We start from the raw sequence: 17,514 nt of genomic DNA on the forward strand, positions 1-17,514 counted from the left end.
ACTGATAAATGCAAACTAAAATGTATAAACACAAGCTTTTATTGGCCTCCAAGTCAAAAGGCTCACGCGAATATTTCTAATGAATCAAATTTCATAAAGATATTCAATTAGTCTTACAGTTTGCTATAAAACTAAGCTGTAGTTTTTATCCTCTCCAAAAAAATTAAGACTATGAAATAACAGAATTGACATTTTGATGGTGATGAATATAAAGCTCCAAAAGTGAAACTGTAATGACTTTCATCACTTACACTCATCACATAAAAACAAAGTAAAACTAATACTAATTACAGTATTTATACTCAGCAGCTCAAGATACTTAAAAACAAAAAATACTAAAACACAAAAGAAATCTTTGGGGGAAGAGGGCAACGTACTAGGATCCCAGAATAAAAATTATGCTTCCAATTTTTGATAATTTGTCAGAAGAATCCTCTAATGGTTTATTTACATGAACAACATTAAATATCAATCAATAGGTACAAGAATTATAAAATATAATTGAAATTTTAAAGACCTGCAAAAATATTTACCATAGGCTTACAAAATTTTGAGCTTAAAAAGTCTCATTTAAACAAGTGAGTTAACATAGACACAGACAATATAGTGGTTACCAGAGGACAAGAGGGTTGGTAGGGAGTTATAAGAGGGTGAATGGGATCAAGTATGTGGTGATAGAAGGAGATGTGACTCTGGGTGGTGAACACACAATGCAATATACATATGATGTATTATAGAAATGTACATTTGCAACCTACATAATTTTATCGACCAACATCATCCCAACAAATTTAATTAAAAAATAAAATAAAAACCTGAGTTAAAATTTTGTCTTTATTATTATTCAGACCTACACAATTTTAACTCAAAAGATATCCCAAATTTGAACAGTGATATATTTGATAAAATCAAGGCATCATTATTAATTTTTCTGGGTGGGTAATGGTACTATATATTATTAAAAAAGAACCATTACTTTTTAGAGATACCTACTAAAATATGTACAGATGAAATTGTAAATAAAGGGATTTGCTTTAAAAAGGACGGAGAGGTGGAGAATAAGAGCATAATTAATGCCATGTAAAGGCCATGAGTTGAAAATGGGTCAAACTGATTGATGTGTGCATGTGGGCTCATTTTACTTTTGCATATATTTGAACTTGTCCATAATAATAAAAAAAAAAAATCCCACAAATTAAATCAATCTCTCTCATATGTATGTTAAAAGCTGACATGTATTTTTGAAAGATATATTCTAAAATGTTATAGCAATACTTCCCACTATTAAAGACAAACTATGTTGAAAATATTTTACACTTGTTGAACAACTTCATGTGGCCAAGTTATAGCCCAAAAATACAGTGAAAACTAAAATACTTACTTGGTGTGAAAGCAAATCTGTGCTTGCATAATTCACAGTATTCTTTTCGACTGTGTTTCAGCCACTGAACTAAGCTGCAATTACAAATACATTCATAAGTACAGTATTTATAACAAGGCAACTTTAAGGTCTAACTGAAGACTAATGTTCTATTCCATTAAAAGTTTACAAATCATAGAGCTTCTACAATTGACAATTTCAAATTTAGACTATTCTGAACTTTTTATAACAGATGCCTTCTAAGAGCACAAAACAATAACTTACAATAAAGATAAAAATACCGGGGGGGGGGGGGGGTGTGTGTGCCAAAAAATGTATACATATTTTAAGAGATGTTATCTATGTATTACTTTTCAAAGTTGAATTGAATTACAGTAGCAATGTGTAGTATGATGGTTGCTCAAAAGATGGCGTTAATCAAATGAATGCTAGCGTCACCATGCGACAGGCAGGACAGTCAACGAAAATGGCGAAAGCACGGTTGTCGTCCGAGGAGCCAAGTCCATTTTGTAGTGATATTTGAAATTCAAGAACATTGTGGAAGTACGACAACAATAGATAGAGGCACGAGTATGCAACAGAACCTCCAAGTTAATACCCCCTGACCTCCACCTATGGGGACCTTAAAGGATGCAGTGTATGGTAGAAAACCGGCTACACTGGTGGTACTTCTGGAAGAAATTGAAACAGCATGCGCAGTGATACAAGTGGACACTTTGGTCAACGTTGCTCAAGCAGTTCACCGTCATCAGAAGTGTCTGGATGCTGATGGTACACACTCTGAGCTCCTCTTGTAGTCGCAGAAGTCAAACGTGACTTGTATTCATCTTTTGTTATTGGTATATATTGAGTATTACAATTTTGTTTTTTCCTTTCTTAAAAGGTGTATACATTTTTTGGGCACCCTCTGTATGTATTCCTACTATTAAAAAGGTTTGATTAATCTAAATTGTAATCTCCTCAAAGCTAACTGAATAGGAAGAATCTCTTCAGACATCAACATCAGTTCTATCACTGGTCTGATAATACTGCCACCCAGGGGGCGAGGTCTGAATCCTGGTTCTGTCCCTAACTTGCTGACTGTGTGACTTAACCTTTCTATTCTCATCTGAAGTATTCAGTTTCCTCATCTGAATAACAATAACAACAACAACAATTACTCCACCTCATGGTTTTTGTAAGGATTAAAATGTGCGGAAGCACTGAACACTCAGTACATGGCACAAAGCATTTGAGAATGTAAGCTATTATTATGCCAAGCGAAACTAGAAACCTTAATTAACCCTTCCAGTGAACAAAATAATCTCTTCACGGTAGAAATAAACAAATGGTACTCATGCACCTGGAAGACAATATACCCCATAACAAAGCATGGTAATAAGGAATATGGGTCATTTCCAAATTTTCACAAAAATTTAAAAAAATGACTAATTATAGAGGAAGTTCCCTAAAACAATCCCCCTTGCATAGCTGACAAAACTGAAGCTCAGACAGAACATTTTCTAAAAGGATGACTCACCATTCTTGATGGATGAACTTAATACTGCCCGTACATACACACGGATGATAAAGAGGCTTCTCAGGTGTCCCTTCTGACCGACACACCCGACATATGTCTGTTAATTAGAAAGAAAAATTGAATTATGTTTGGTTATAATTTAAAAAAAAATAATAGACCATCAAAAACTAAAATATTGCATGTTAAAGCAAGACTATCACTTGGTAAAACATTAATGAACAGCACAGAACTAGAACGTGATTCGGATAATAATCAAATACTATATATCATAACTAAAAAACTTCTAATATATAATGAGGTCATCTGTTCCTTTTTACAAGAGCTCTGTAAGTATATTAGATTTGAAAATAACAGGTTTTTATTTAAAACTGCACTGTTCCATAACTAACACATGCTAAGTAGAAACACGCTGAATCAGGTCACTGTTAGTGTCCTAACAGTTTACACTCTACAAAAACAGACCTAAGGACTTAACAGTAACAGTGGGCAGGAACAGATGTCCTTTAGCTTTACTGTACTCCACAAGAGGGAGAGGGAGAGAGAGAGAAAGACAGACAGAGAGAGAGAGAGACAGAGAGAGAGACAGACACATACAATGGGGGGGAGGGGACAGACCACAAAGATGCCAGGCCAGGGAGAAGCTGAGCCAGGGGCCACGTTAAGCAGAAGCTACTGGAACCCAGGGCTATACGATCCGTGGCCAGTAGCTCACCCCTCACCATCCCACCCCGCTCTGGGGCACAGTGTACATCTTCTGGCCTGGGGTGGCCCCACACGGGCGAAGGAGGAGCTGCAACAGATCCATCCTGCTCACTCGTTCCTTAATGTTCCTCTTGCAGAACCACCCACTCAAACCTGGTTGCAACTTTTATTTAGACCAAGTGCCAACCCCAAGTAGGCAATCTGAGGGGCAACAGGCAGTGCGTACAAGGGGAGGAGACTTAAACGCAACGTTTTGATCTACTCTTACAGGAATTCCTCCTTGATGTGAAATAACTGCAATCCAAGCCCACCACTAATGGCTTCACGGGTCCCTGGCAGCCGCTGGACTGGGGCGCGCACGCGCTGAGTGGTGTGGCACATGGTCCTGGACATTTAAGAGCACCACAGATTTAGGACGGCTCAATCTCGGGCAGCTGAACGCCACTGGTCCAAGCTGAAGGATACTGAGCGCTAAGGATGGCCTAAATGCTTACGGCACGCTACTCCGCCCCTGCTTACGGATGACCCAGACAAGTACTCCACAAGCGACACGCCAACCACTGCCTACGGAAGAGCTACAGATGTGCCAATCTCCTCCGTGCCCGAGTGGGGTCGGGTTGTTTGGAGTGATTTAAATTAAGCACAGACTCCATTTGCCATGCCTTTCAGTTTCAGCTTTGGAACCAGACCCTCCAGCTACCACCACCCGAAGGTCTGGTTTCCCAGAAGCTGCCGGCAAGTCATGGGAACAACGCTGGCGGTTTGCATCATTTGTAGTCAGAGAACTACAGGAGAGCTGCACCTCTTCAAACCTCCCACTTTCACCTTCATCCTTCACGAAAGCATTTCTGGCAAAAAGCTTTCGCCCTGGTGGGTCTTGCACGGGTCTAAGACTCTGAGTTCAACACTAACGCCCCAGCCATGCGGCGTCCGCAAAGCTCGGGCACAAACAAGAGACTCACGCTCCCAGTCCCCGGTTCCCAGCGGGCAGCTGGCGCCCGCTTTGAGCACTGTAACTTTCTCCAAGTGTACACCTCAGCCGAGGCCGGGCGTGGAGGAGGCTCCCCTGCGGCGGCCTCGCGCCAGAAAGCCAAGCAGTGTTCAAACCACTGCACCGAGTTCAACACCTGGCGCTGAAGACGGGATTACCGCAGCTGCCAGCACCAGACTTTCAGAGCAGCAGATCCTCCTTAAAAGTGGGCTCATTCCAATGACAGGATCTTGAGAGAGTCTAGCATTGTTTGTACCATTCTCTCCTGGGTCGCAAGGAGGGAGAACACGTGTCTGCAGCCTTCCGTGGTCGGGCAAGTCCATGAGGCTCCCTCTGTGGAACCGAACCCAGATCCCCAGTTGCCATCGTCATCACCCATCACGTTAAGGCACTAGACCTCTCCCGAAAGTGGGTGATAGGGCCATGGGATGCGCAATCCACCTAGGTTATCTAGAATCATCTGAGCCGCTGGTGCCCGTGGGCATGGATTAATTCTAGAATTATCAGTTATCCCGGTAGGCGTGGAACAAGAGCTCAAAGCCATTCACAACATCAGCCTCAAGTGTTTGGATCCCCGAGGTAACTTTAGCCACAGGCACATGCTACCGCAGCATCACCCAGGCAGAGTCCGCTGGGTGCAAATGTGGGTGAGATGGTCAGAAAAAGAGTGAGGTGGTCTCCCCAGCAGCTGCTTCTCAGGAAGCTGCGGATGTAGGAAATGGGGTGCAGCAGCAGTAGCAAGGGGTGTCCTGTGGGCAGAACACAGTGCAGAGGGAGGCGCTGGGGGCACCGCGCTCAGGCGAATGAGTCACCTAGTAGCCCTCCAAAAACACGGTACCCAGTGGGCCACCGCACACGCAGCAATGGGCTGGCATAAGGCAGGGATGACCTTGTGGGTACACTACTGCCACCAGGACGCCGGAACTACATTGGGGTGACATCCACATGGATAGGAACCATATCCTGGTGGCCTCGTCCTGCGATATGCACCAGCCTCAAGAGGCACGAATGAGCTGTGGCAACAACCATGCAGCGGCCAGCTTGGGGTGGGGGGTGGCGGACAAGACTGAGAAACACACCTGAATAACAGGACACAGATTTTCAGAAGACCCCCCGTCCTTCTGAATGACAAACCAACAAACACAAACCTAGCAAACAACAAATCTAAAGCTCCAAGGCTCTGCTTAACACAGAACCCAGCTTAGAGAACTGGGACTCACCCAGCCTCTGCAAGATGAAAACCATTTTCATTGTCACACTAAGACATTGTCTTTTACTCTCATTGTCTTGCCAGTGTATGGTGGGAGTTTTCCAGATGCTATGAGACAACTGACTAAATGCAGCCATAGCTGAAAAAACCCAGGGGCCTCCCATTAAACCAGACACTTAAGAGATTTGTAAGTATAAAACAAATTCACTCTTCTCACCAATATCCTGGGTTTAGAGTATATAGTTATTCTCATAAAAAAAATTATGTTAAGACGTAATGGGTATGTTAAGTGAATATTTTCAATTTTAAAAAGAATTCATAAATAAAAGATGTCAGTTTTCATGGTTTTAAGAGTGTAAAGGGATCCTGAAACTAAAAATGTAAGACAACCACTGCTCGATAGCAGTGGCTCCTGTGTGTGTGTGTGTGTGTGTGTGTGTGTGTGTGTGTGTGTGTATTTGCTCACGGAACCATTGGGGGAAAAATCAGAGAAAAACTATGGTTCTCTCAGAATACACATATATACAATATTTTCATTATTTTATCAGTGGCTTCAGAAGCCTCCATTGATTCTATAAAAGGAAAGAGAAGGGAACATTAGACATCTGAATTACCTTGTTTTAGAAGCACAGAAATCTTTTACATAATTATAAAACAAAATTGTATCAGAATGAAAAATAAGCAACCCCTAAATCAAAAATAAATCAAACACATGAACCTATGTGTATCAACCTAAACCACAGAAAAGAATTATTCTACAGACTTTATGATTGATCGTACATCCCCAGTAGGCCACATCTTAAGAAAGAAGGAACTGCAAAAAAAATTGTAAACCTCAGTAATCATTGTACTAATAGCAATACATCAGTAGTCATTTTAGTACTTGGAGGATAAAGGCAATAAGTAGTATGATAGTGGAAATGTGGCTATGTGTTTTTTAAGAAGTTATTTATTAGAATATACAAGTATTTATGGATGAAAAGATCTTATCTGGGATGTGCTTTAAAATAATCCAAGTGTGAAAGGGGGGAGGGAAATGTTTAAGATGAAAGAATTATCAGTTTGTATCTTTTGAATCTAGATGGTGGTTACATGGAGGTTTATTAAATTAGTCTATGTTGTGAGTGTTGGAAATTTTACATACTAAAACTTTAAAAAAAATAAGCAAAGGTTAAATGTCTAATTTGCAAATATCACAGCTGAACTTTTGTTTTACTGACACTACCAAGTCTGATTTTATCAATGAAGTGCTTTAGCAAGAGGGCTTAGCGTGTGATTTATATAATACACACACAAATTTGAAAACTCATGTTAGCAATTTTCTTATTTCATTGGTCATGTTTTTAAAAATGTGATAAAAGTTAAACTGGCTGTATCTTCATCAGGGTAAGAAAGCAGAATCAGATTTAAATATATGTTTCAACAGTCTTAAAAGCCCATGTCTGTGCAATCAACAACTCAATTCCAATTGAAAACAATTTAATCTAAAAGTCTAATATGGAATTTGTTCTAAAAAATAGTATCACAAATCTCTTTTGTAGTATCAACTGTTTTTTCCCACATGATGAAGATGTAACTAAATGAGTTTTGCACAAGAGCACATTATGTATAAATATTCCCCTAAATGGAAAGGCAAAGATTGTTGGTATAAATCAACTAGAACGGTGATAAGCCCTAGCTATAAAACACTTGTAAAGCAAACACTTGGCTGTTTAGCAAGCTCTGAGCCCTGCTCAGCCTGTGTCATGGGCATATCCACACCTTATTAGGGAACTAGAGGCCAAGAAAAGCTGCCAAAGATAGGCTGCACCTACTCTTGCTCTATATCTTCAGCTAAATTTCTTCAGCTAATCTGTGTGTAATCTGGAAGGAATGGAAGCTTCCCTAACAATCCACGTTTCAGCAGAAAAAAATCTGAAACAAGGCTTAAATTTACAGAGCTAAACATTTATTCTGGAAGAATACATAAGGAACTGTTGCTATATATCAGAAACTACTGCTACCTTTGATGGATCAGGGTTGGGGAAAAGAAGTCTCTTCCTTATTTTGTATGTGTTGCATCTATAGTATATAATTGTGTGGTATTTTGCTAGTATCTTAACTTTTAAAATCAATAGTTTCCTATATACTTACCTTCAAAGATATGTACAAAAAGTTCATAGCAGCACTATTCATAATACCTCCAAAATGGAATACCCAAATTGCTTATCAACAGTACGAATGGATAAATAAATCTTCGTATATTCACACAATACTGTATGACAATGATAATAAACCAATTAAAGCAATAAACCACAATTTGGATTTATCACACAGAGATGTTGAGTGATAAAGAACCCAGACACACAGAACCCTACACTACAATCCCACATGTAAAAAGCTCAAACACAGGGAACACTAACATATAGCACTAGATAGTGGTTCCATCTAAGGGAGGGAGGCAGTAAAGACCACAAGAAGAGATGAAGAGGACGTAAGGTTCCAAACCAAGATGAAATAAGATGCACTTCTCCCTATTCCTCCTGCCAACTACAGCTAAAAACCCAACACATTATATATAACACAAACGTAAGAGACTCTAAAAGGCAACAAGTACGCAGACCAACAAGGCAGCTGGGGGCCCAAGAACTGCCCATATGGCAGTTCTCTGGGTTTGCGTTTTGCTTCTTGTAGCCTGGACTGATGGCGAAGGTGGAGAAGCTGGCAACCTACAAACACCAATGAGGACAGAAAAATTTCCCCCAAAAGCCTGCTCTCTCTAGCCAAAGAACCAGGAAAGAGACAATCTACCAAAACAGAAAACTTTACCCCAGGCAAACACCACAGGACATAAATGCGGCCCCAACACCATCTCTGCCAGCCAAGGCCAAGTGGAGAGTAGTCTTAGATTCGCTAAACTCTATTTCAGTTACTGAGACCTAACTAAATTATCAACAACGTTAATGAGGGAATGAGGATTCTAACCTAAGCCCCAGTTCCAAGAGAATAATGATTTTGACTTTATTTACTTCCTCCCCAACCACCTTGGTTGTGTGATAAAGTTTTCTTGAATGTTTTTTCCCCACAATTTAATGTCAGTATTCTATATAATTTCACTATCTACTCCTCCAACTTTATTATAGTCTCCCATTGGAACAGTAGACTATTCCCTCTTGCAAAATACATTACATTATTGAAATATAAGGATAAAAATAATTAGGTAATACAGTAGTTAATTAAAAAGTAATTTTATCACTAATGAAGCTGGACAGTTCCACATTTTACTAAATTTTCCTTGTGAATTATCTGTTCAAGTCCTTTGTCCAGCTTACTAATTTGTGTCTTAAGGAAAAAAAAAAAGATTTGAACAGGTACTTTACCAAAGAAGGTATACAAATGAAAAAATGCTGACGTCATTATGGAAGTGCAAATTAAAATCACAGTGAGATGGTGATAGTTGCACAACAATGTAACTACATTTAATGCCATTGACTTGTACACTTAAAATGGTTAGAATGGTAAATTCTGTTACACATATTTTACCACAATAAAAAATTTTAGGGCAGGACCGGTGGCTCAGGCGGTTAGAGCTCCATGCTCCTAACTCCGAAAGATGCTGGGTCGATTCCCACATGGGCCACAGGGCTCTCAACCACAAGGTTGCCAGTTCAATTCCTCGACTCCTGCAAGGGATGGTGGTCTCTGTCCTCTGCAACTAGCAACGGCAACTGGACCTGGAGCTGAGCTGCGCCCTCCACAACTAAGACTGAAAGGACAACAACTTGACTTGGAAAAAAAGTCCTGGAGGTACAAACTGTTCCGCAGTGAAGTCCTTCCTGTTCCCCTTCCCCAATAAAATCTTTAAAAAAAAAAAAAATTTAAATCACTGTTAAGTACCACTACATACCTATTAAATGACAAAAAGAAAAAAACTCTTAGCATTTGATCCAGCAATTCTATTCCTAGGTATTTAACCTAGTAAAATGAAAACTTGCGTTCACATAAAAAATCTATGTGAATATGTATAATGGTTTCATTCATAATTACCCCAAACTGGAAACAATCAACCCAAGCATTCTATAACCAGGGAATGGATAAACAAACTGTGGTACAACCCTACAAGAGAACACTAAAAAGTAATTAAAAAGGAAGGAACTACTGATACATGCAACAATGTGAGTAAATCCCAAAAGCATCCCGTTAAGAAGCCAGACTCAAAAAGCTACATCCTGGATGGCTGGTTAGTTGGTTCCAGCATGGGGCTGGTAACACCAAGACTTGCAGGTTCCATTCCCGCATGGACCACTGTGAGTTGTGCCCGCCATTAAAAAAAACAAAACAAAACAAAAACCTAGGATTATAGTTAACCATTGCTAACCATAATTAAAACAAAAAAGCTACATGCTGATGGTGTGCCTTATCTCACTGTGGTTTTGATTTGCATGTACCTGACTAATAATGCTTATTTAGCATCTTTTCATGTGCTTATTAGCCATGCGCATATATTCTTTGGTGAAGTGTATGTCCAAATCTTTGGATCATTTCTTAAACTGGGTTATTCATTTTCTTACTGAGTTTTGAGACTTTTTATATACTCTAAATGTGTCCTTCATCAGATATGTATTTTGCAAGCAAACACTTTCTGTGCCCTGTCTTCCATTATCTTAACTGTGTCTTTTAAAGAGCAGACATTATGAATTTTTATGCCATACAATTTATCAATTTCTTCTTTTATGGATCATGCTTTTAGTGTTTGTTGTACCTAAGAAATCTTGGCCTAACCAAGATCACAAAAATGTTCTCCTATATTTCTTCTAGAAGTTTCACAGTTTTAGGTTTTTCATTTAGGTCTAGTATCCCTTTGAGTTAATTTTGGTATATGGTGCAAGGTATTGTCAAAGTTCACTTTTGCCTATGGATATTCAATTATTCCAGCACCATTTGTTGAAAAACTGTACTTTCTCCATTTAATTGCTTTTGTGCCTTAGTCAAAAATCAATTGTCTATACGAGGGTGATCAACAAACATGGTGAATGTTTAAAATAAGAAAATTTGTTACAGTAAAAGACACATTGCCATTAATCCCCCTCAAAATACACCCCCTCACTTCAAACACACTTATCCCATCGTTCTTGCCACTTTCTGAAACACTTCTGCAAGTCCTCTTTCGTGAATGTCTTGACAAGCATTTAAGAAACAGTGTGCGTAGAAAATGGCCTGAGAAATGGACAGTTTCCATCATGATGTTTCGTGTCACACATCGCTTCTGGTGTCGCAATTTCTGACAAATAAAAACATTACAGTGTGTCCTCAATCACCTTATCTGGTACCATGTGACTTCTGGCTCTTTCCCAATCAAAATGACCAATGAAAGGTAAACGTTTTGAAACGATTCAGAACATCGAGGCACCAACGACAGCGCAACTAAAGACACTCATGAAAGAGGACTTCCAGAACTGCTTCAGAAAGTGGCAAGAATGATGGGATAAGTGTGTTCGGAGCGAGGGGGATTAATGACAATGTGTCTTTTACTGTAATTTTTTAAAAATTTAAACATTCACCAAATTTTTTTATCACATCTATATATATGTATGGTTCTCTTTCAGGGCTCTATCTTGAACCATCAGACCAGTGGATTTTAATTTAAGTCAATTTATATTTAAAAAGTTGATTGATGTGTTTTCAGATATACTGCTGCTTAAGAAACTATTACTTGTCAAGTTTGGGCATAATATAAGACTATCCAAAATTATCTGAAAATATGTCTCCCTTTTCAAACTGTTGAGGCCAAATCTTCTTCACATACTTTAACTAAAACATATAACAGAGTAACTGCAGAAGCAGAGATGAGAATCCAACAGTCTTTTAATAATCCAGACATGAAAAAGATTTGCAAAATTTAAACAGTACTATTCTTCTCATTAGTTTTGTGTCTCAAAAAGATACATTTATCAGTTATTTTTAACACATGTATTACATTTAAAGTTGTTTTCATTTCTAAAACTACACACACATACACGAGTCCTTTGGATCCTCAATTTTTAAGAATGTAAAGGAATCCTAAGACCAATGGTCTTCAAACTGTTCCATTCAATAAAAGTGACTCTAAGGAACTCTGCAATGTGGGGGGGGGAGTGAAATTCACACACTGTTGGCAGGGACCTAAGTCCACAGCAGGCGCTCAATATCTGGTAAGTGGAGAAGAGAAGGGAAAAAAGATAAGCAAGCTCTAAATGTTGCATCCCAAAAGTACTATGAACATAACTGCACATTAAAAAGTGTAAATTCTACTGTGTGTAAATTATATTTTATTAACTTATCATTGAAGAATACAGTCAGGTGGGAATAGGGAAGAAGAGAGACAGGAAAGTAAGAAGGATATTATAATGAAATTAAGAAAGAAGAAATAAATGGACAAAAATGCTTCAATGTCTTCCACGCCTCCCAGAACTCATCATGTGTGTTATGGAGTGAACTGTGCTGTTCCCCCAACCTCCAGCAAAATTCGTATGTTGAAGTCTTAACCCCTAGTACCTCAGAATGACTGCACTTAAGACAAGGTCTTTAAAGAGGTAATTAAGTTAAAATGATGTAGTTAGGGTGGGCCCTAATCCAATATGACTGGTGCCTTAACAAAGAGAGATTAGGACATAGACATGCACAGAGGGCAAACCAGGTGAAGACCCAGGGATAAAAGAGAAAAGCCTCAGAAGAAACCAATCCTGCTGACAACTTGATCTCAAACTTCCAGCCTTCAGAACTGTGATAAAATAACTTTCTGCTGCTTAAGCCACCCAGTCTGTGGTACTTTGTTATGGCAACCCTTGCAAACTATACAATGTTCAAAACTGCACGTCTCTCTTCCCATTCAGTTGATGAAACTACACTAGAAATCAACCATTTTAAAATGCTCCTCCCCTTTACATCACCTCATCGATCACTATTCTGTTAATTCCACCCTGATCTGTTTCTTCTTTCTCATTCTTCCCATTCCCACTATCCTAATTTAAACTTCTATACAGGCATACCTCGTTTTATTGCACTTCACTTTACCGCACTTCACAGATGTGCTTTTTACAAATTGAAGGCAAGACCCTCCACCAGCAAAAAGATTACAACTCGCTTTACTGCAAGACTCGCGTTATTGCCGTGGTCTGGAACCGATCCTGCAACACCCCCAAGGTCTGCCTGTAATATCTTGCCTACCTCACTGCAATAGCATTCTAAAATTTAGTCTGAATTAATACGTTTTTCCTTAGGGTCTTACTTCCTGTTCCCTTAAGAACTCTGTCCAGTCTACCTGTATTACACTAAAAATAAACGCTCTTCATGTCCTTCCAGGAGAAAAGTAAAACCCACTAAAATCAGCCTGGTCTGGAAGAGGACACAGGGCAGCCCAGGATTAATCACTCACAGCACTCCAGCTTAGAAGGTCTTCAACAATGTAGCAGACGACTTTTGGGATGTCTGCCCAGATCAAGAATGGACACAGCCAGCCATGATTTTATTCTTGTTCTTTTGTGTGTTTTTTCATTGAAACATAATTGACATAATGTTATATTAGTTTCAAGTGTAGAGCATAAAGATTCACTACATATACATGCTGTGCAATAAGTCTAGTCAAATTCATCACCACAGTTACAAATTATATTTCTTGTTACGACAACCTTTAAGACCTACTCTTAGCAATTTTCAAATACATAATATAATAGTAACTACAGTCACTATGCTGTACATGATATCCCTAGGCTGTATTTTATAACTGGAAGTTTGTACCTTTGGACATGATTTTTATTCTTACATTGTCTTTCTCACCACCACCCAACTACCTGGATCAGAGGCAGGCACCTGACCAAAGTCGGGCCAAACAGATTCTAGCTCCCAGAAATTTGGGTTTAAGAGTTGAGCAGGAAAAGGTTCAGGAAAGTAGCCAGTGACAGAGTGGCAAGACAATTTATGCTCACAATCCTCCCAGGGCTCCCTACCTCACGAAAGTAAAAGTCAATGTAAGTCCTACACATTCGCACCCCCTCTCTCCACTCTCCACTGGGTCAATGATCTCTCTCTGACCTCACCTTACCTACTCTTCTACCAACTCATTCACTCCATTGCATTGACATCAGTCTCCCGGTTGTTTCGTGACCATTCCTGGCATACTCCCATCACATTGGCTCTTCCCTCTACCTAGAATGCTCTGCCCACAGAGCATTTATTTGCATGTCTGACTCCCTCTCCTCCTTCGCTCCTTCTCAATGAGGCCTTCCTTTACTGCCATATTTAAAACTGTAACCTGGTCCTCATATCCTCTGTATTCCCTCGCCATCTACTGTTCTCCACAGCACTTACAACTTCTAGTTGTGACATAATTTCTTACTTTTGGTGCGGGGGGTGCTTAAGGGGGAAATTGTGTATTTTGTGTCTGATCCTGACAACATCTCATCCTTCTAGCTCATTTCTTCCAAATCTAAGTCACCTCAAATTTTGTCAGCAAATAAAACATGATCAACTGCAATACACTTCAGCTTCATACCTTCTCAATGAACAAGTTTCATAAAGAACAACTGCTTTGGCACTCCATAAAAAAACTGCTGATAAGATTTTGTATTATGCTCTGCTAGTGTAAGCAGTAATTTGGCAAAACGAAAATAAAAATCAGCTCTCTACGTATCACTGGGCTGGAATGAGAGCACTCTACTATGGCAAAATGTTTAATATCTTTCGAGAGTTTCACACATCAATACTTGCTTGCAACGTCTATTCTAATAGTGTGGTGCTTTTCCTTTTAAAAAACACATATCCTTGAGCAAAGGACAGGTGTGTTTTTTTCCCTGAAACTGAAAAATCTCAGTGCATTGTAGGATCACTCTTAATCCACAAAATGAGAAAGCTGTTACTGTATCTATGGTCTCCTCCAGGTCTGAAGTTTAAAGGTCTGATGATGGGTAACAGTTTATGTAACACGTCTGCACTCATACAAATTACATACTAACAATAATTCATCCATCCTCTGGTATTATGAAAATAGACTATAAACCTGTTGATTTTACAAAAATAAAACTTAATACACTGAACACTTAAGAGATCTTTAAAATCTAGCAAACACTTAATATGAATGGCCAAAATCCATGTGGCAAATAACCAACTTTCTAACAAAATTCAGTATTGTTGACTACAAATACAAAACAACCTGAGCATTACAACATCATATATGGTGCCACTAGAGGAAAGCAACATGCTATTTTTAAAAGAGGTAAGAGTTACACTCTGCATGGTTGGTATTTTAGCACCATTCTTAGTCTGTTTGCTCAGATTAACATATTAAAGAGAAAAAAAATATCAGTGTTTTCAATAAGGGGTGATAGGATTAAAAATTTTTCCAATTTAATTTTCTTTATGTTTAACTTTATTTTCCAAGTCTCCTACAAAAATGTTTTCTTTGGTAGTCAGATAAAAACCCAATTGCATTTTTTTTAAACTTAAGAAATCTGTAGTAACTAATGTAGCAAACAGAAGTTGTTTCTAAGTTTTCTGGCATCTTGACTTTATCACTTTTAACATGAAATTCTCTGTAACCCTCCCTTTCCTTGCAGTGTTTTTTCAAGTTAAATTTAAATTAATTTTGAAAATTTCAGAAGACTTCTAATTTGGAATTTCGCAAAAGTAGGCATGAGGAGTATTAAAATTCATTTTCACTTCATGATTAGTAGTTTCATAAAACAAATGCAAAATAATATTCTGTCAAAACAACTGAGGCATCATGAAAGGAAAACTTATTTATAACCAGAATGCCTAGATTCAAATCTGTCTCTTACTAGTGTGTGAAACTTGGACAAGCTATTAATACAACTAAGCCTGCATTTCCACACCTATAAAAGATAATACCTAGCTACTTTGCAGGGTTCTTGTGAAGATCAAATGTGAACGCATCTGAGTTTGCTTTGAAAGCCGCCAAGTGTCACACGCAAATGTCATTCCAGGTGAGGTTCTTACTGATTACCAAAGGCTTTAGAAAATGATAAATCAAGTTCTGTCACCTCATCACATATATAGACAACATCAAGCTTTTTATCACTCATTATTGCACGCCATGTCAGTGCTCCGTGATTTTCATCTAAAACCACCAAAATTGCAACCGATAAGGTTGAAGGCTGCTTATCACTTCCCCATATAAATATACCCAAAGCATAAATGTATCTTCACTGATGACCAAAACATCAAGAAACAGTATAATTCAGTGATTTCTTCCATAGACTCACTAAATTACGTGATAGACTGTAAAAAGATAAAACTGCTTAAAAATAACCAACCCCCTTCAGTCTCGGATAAGCAAACGCATTTCGATACCCATGGATGTTTCTACCTTATGTATTCAGTTTACCCGGGTAGGCTTGTTCCAAAACACCGTGTCCACACACACGCACTCACAAAACCACACACACACACACACACCCGTGTTTCCGTGTCAAGGATTAAACACAAAACCAACCAAAACAAAAGGATTCTACGGAGCCTCCCTCTCCAGTAACCTCGCTGGACCTCCCTCCTCTGCGGCCGGTAAACACACTCTCTCGGGGCGCAAACAAACAGGGTGCGAGGTTTTCAACAGGGGTCAGCGCAGTCACCGGCCGTCACCTGGCGGGGATTCTGCGCGAAGTTTCAGAGTCAACAAAGAAGTTCCGCGGCGAGGGGGTAGGGCCTGCACAGCGACGGGCAAAGCGACAGAAAGAAAGGCAAAACCGAGCGGGGGAGGGTGTGGACACCGCCCCCCGACTCAGAGCGGCGGCCACAGCCCCGTCCCCCGGGCCTGGCGAATGCGGGGGGCGAGGGGCCGGGCCAGCCGAGGTCCCGCAGCGCGGACGCCCCCGCCGGGCAGGGTCCCCGCCCTCCGCGCGCGCGGGCGGGAAACAGCGGGGGGCGCCGAGGGGTCACCTTCCCCCCGCCCCGCGGCCCACCGCCCCTCGCGCCGGCTGCTCGGCGGGCAAACGGCTCGGGCTCCGGCCCAGCCACTGTCACCGCGCGCCCCTGCCCGAGGGAGGCGCCCCGCCGCGCCGCCCGGGCCCCGCCGCCCGCCTCGAGCGCCGCGGACCGGGCAGGGGCCGGGCCCGAACCCCGGCGCTGGTGCAAGGGCGCGGGCGCTACCGACTTACCTTCCTCCGCGGTGTCCATCTTGTCTGGGGGGGCGGTGGTGACGCAGCCGCGAGGCTCCCGCGGCCGAGGCCGGAGCCTTCCGGCCGGGGCGGGGAGGGTGGGAGGGGAGGAGGGAGGAGGGAGCTGGGCCGGGCCCCGGCAGGTGCGTGGGCTCAGGTGTGAACGAGGAAGCGAGAGGAAGGAGAGAGGGGGAGAGGGAGAGGGAGAGAGGCTGACAGAAAGCGGGCGAGAGCTGGGAGGGGGAGGGGCGGGGGAGGGAGGGGCGAGGCCTGGGCGGGGCGCGGGCCGGAAGGGGCGGGAACACCCCCAACGACCGGTGCCGTCATTTCCGGTGGCGGCCTTGGGCGCTGTGAGGGCCGGACCCGGGCTGGAACGGCGTTCCTGCGAGCGCGCCGGGCTTTCAGGGCCTGTCCCGAGGACTGTGCACAGCTGTGGGCTTGGAACCTAAGCCGGGGCTGAGCTCTAGTGGCCCCATAGAAGGCGACAGAGAACGCGAGGGGAGAGCAGCGTGCGCGGGCGCCTGAGGCGAGGCGGCGACCCCAGCGCCGGCCCCGGCCGCGGTGCACGACGGAGGCGGATCCTGG

At 41.3% G+C, this 17,514-nt stretch overlaps 1 protein-coding gene across 1 annotated transcript in view; it reads right to left on the bottom strand.

Annotated features, from left to right (window-relative positions):
- The window catches only part of MARCHF6 (membrane associated ring-CH-type finger 6), a 61,091-nt gene extending 43,915 nt beyond the window's left edge, over positions 1 to 17,176 (bottom strand). Inside the window, exons 1-3 of the mRNA XM_074329077.1 lie at positions 16,930 to 17,176; positions 2,901 to 2,997; positions 1,382 to 1,455 (exon numbers count right to left, since the gene is read on the bottom strand). Coding sequence (XP_074185178.1) covers positions 1,382 to 1,455; positions 2,901 to 2,997; positions 16,930 to 16,948 — 190 coding nt within the window. The 5' untranslated portion in view covers positions 16,949 to 17,176. The remainder of the gene's footprint in view (positions 1 to 1,381; positions 1,456 to 2,900; positions 2,998 to 16,929) is intronic.
- Between the last annotated feature and the right edge of the window lie 338 nt (positions 17,177 to 17,514).

Source organism: Rhinolophus sinicus, linkage group LG03 (genome assembly GCF_036562045.2).
Source record: "Rhinolophus sinicus isolate RSC01 linkage group LG03, ASM3656204v1, whole genome shotgun sequence".
Classification (NCBI taxonomy): Eukaryota; Metazoa; Chordata; class Mammalia; order Chiroptera; family Rhinolophidae; genus Rhinolophus; species Rhinolophus sinicus.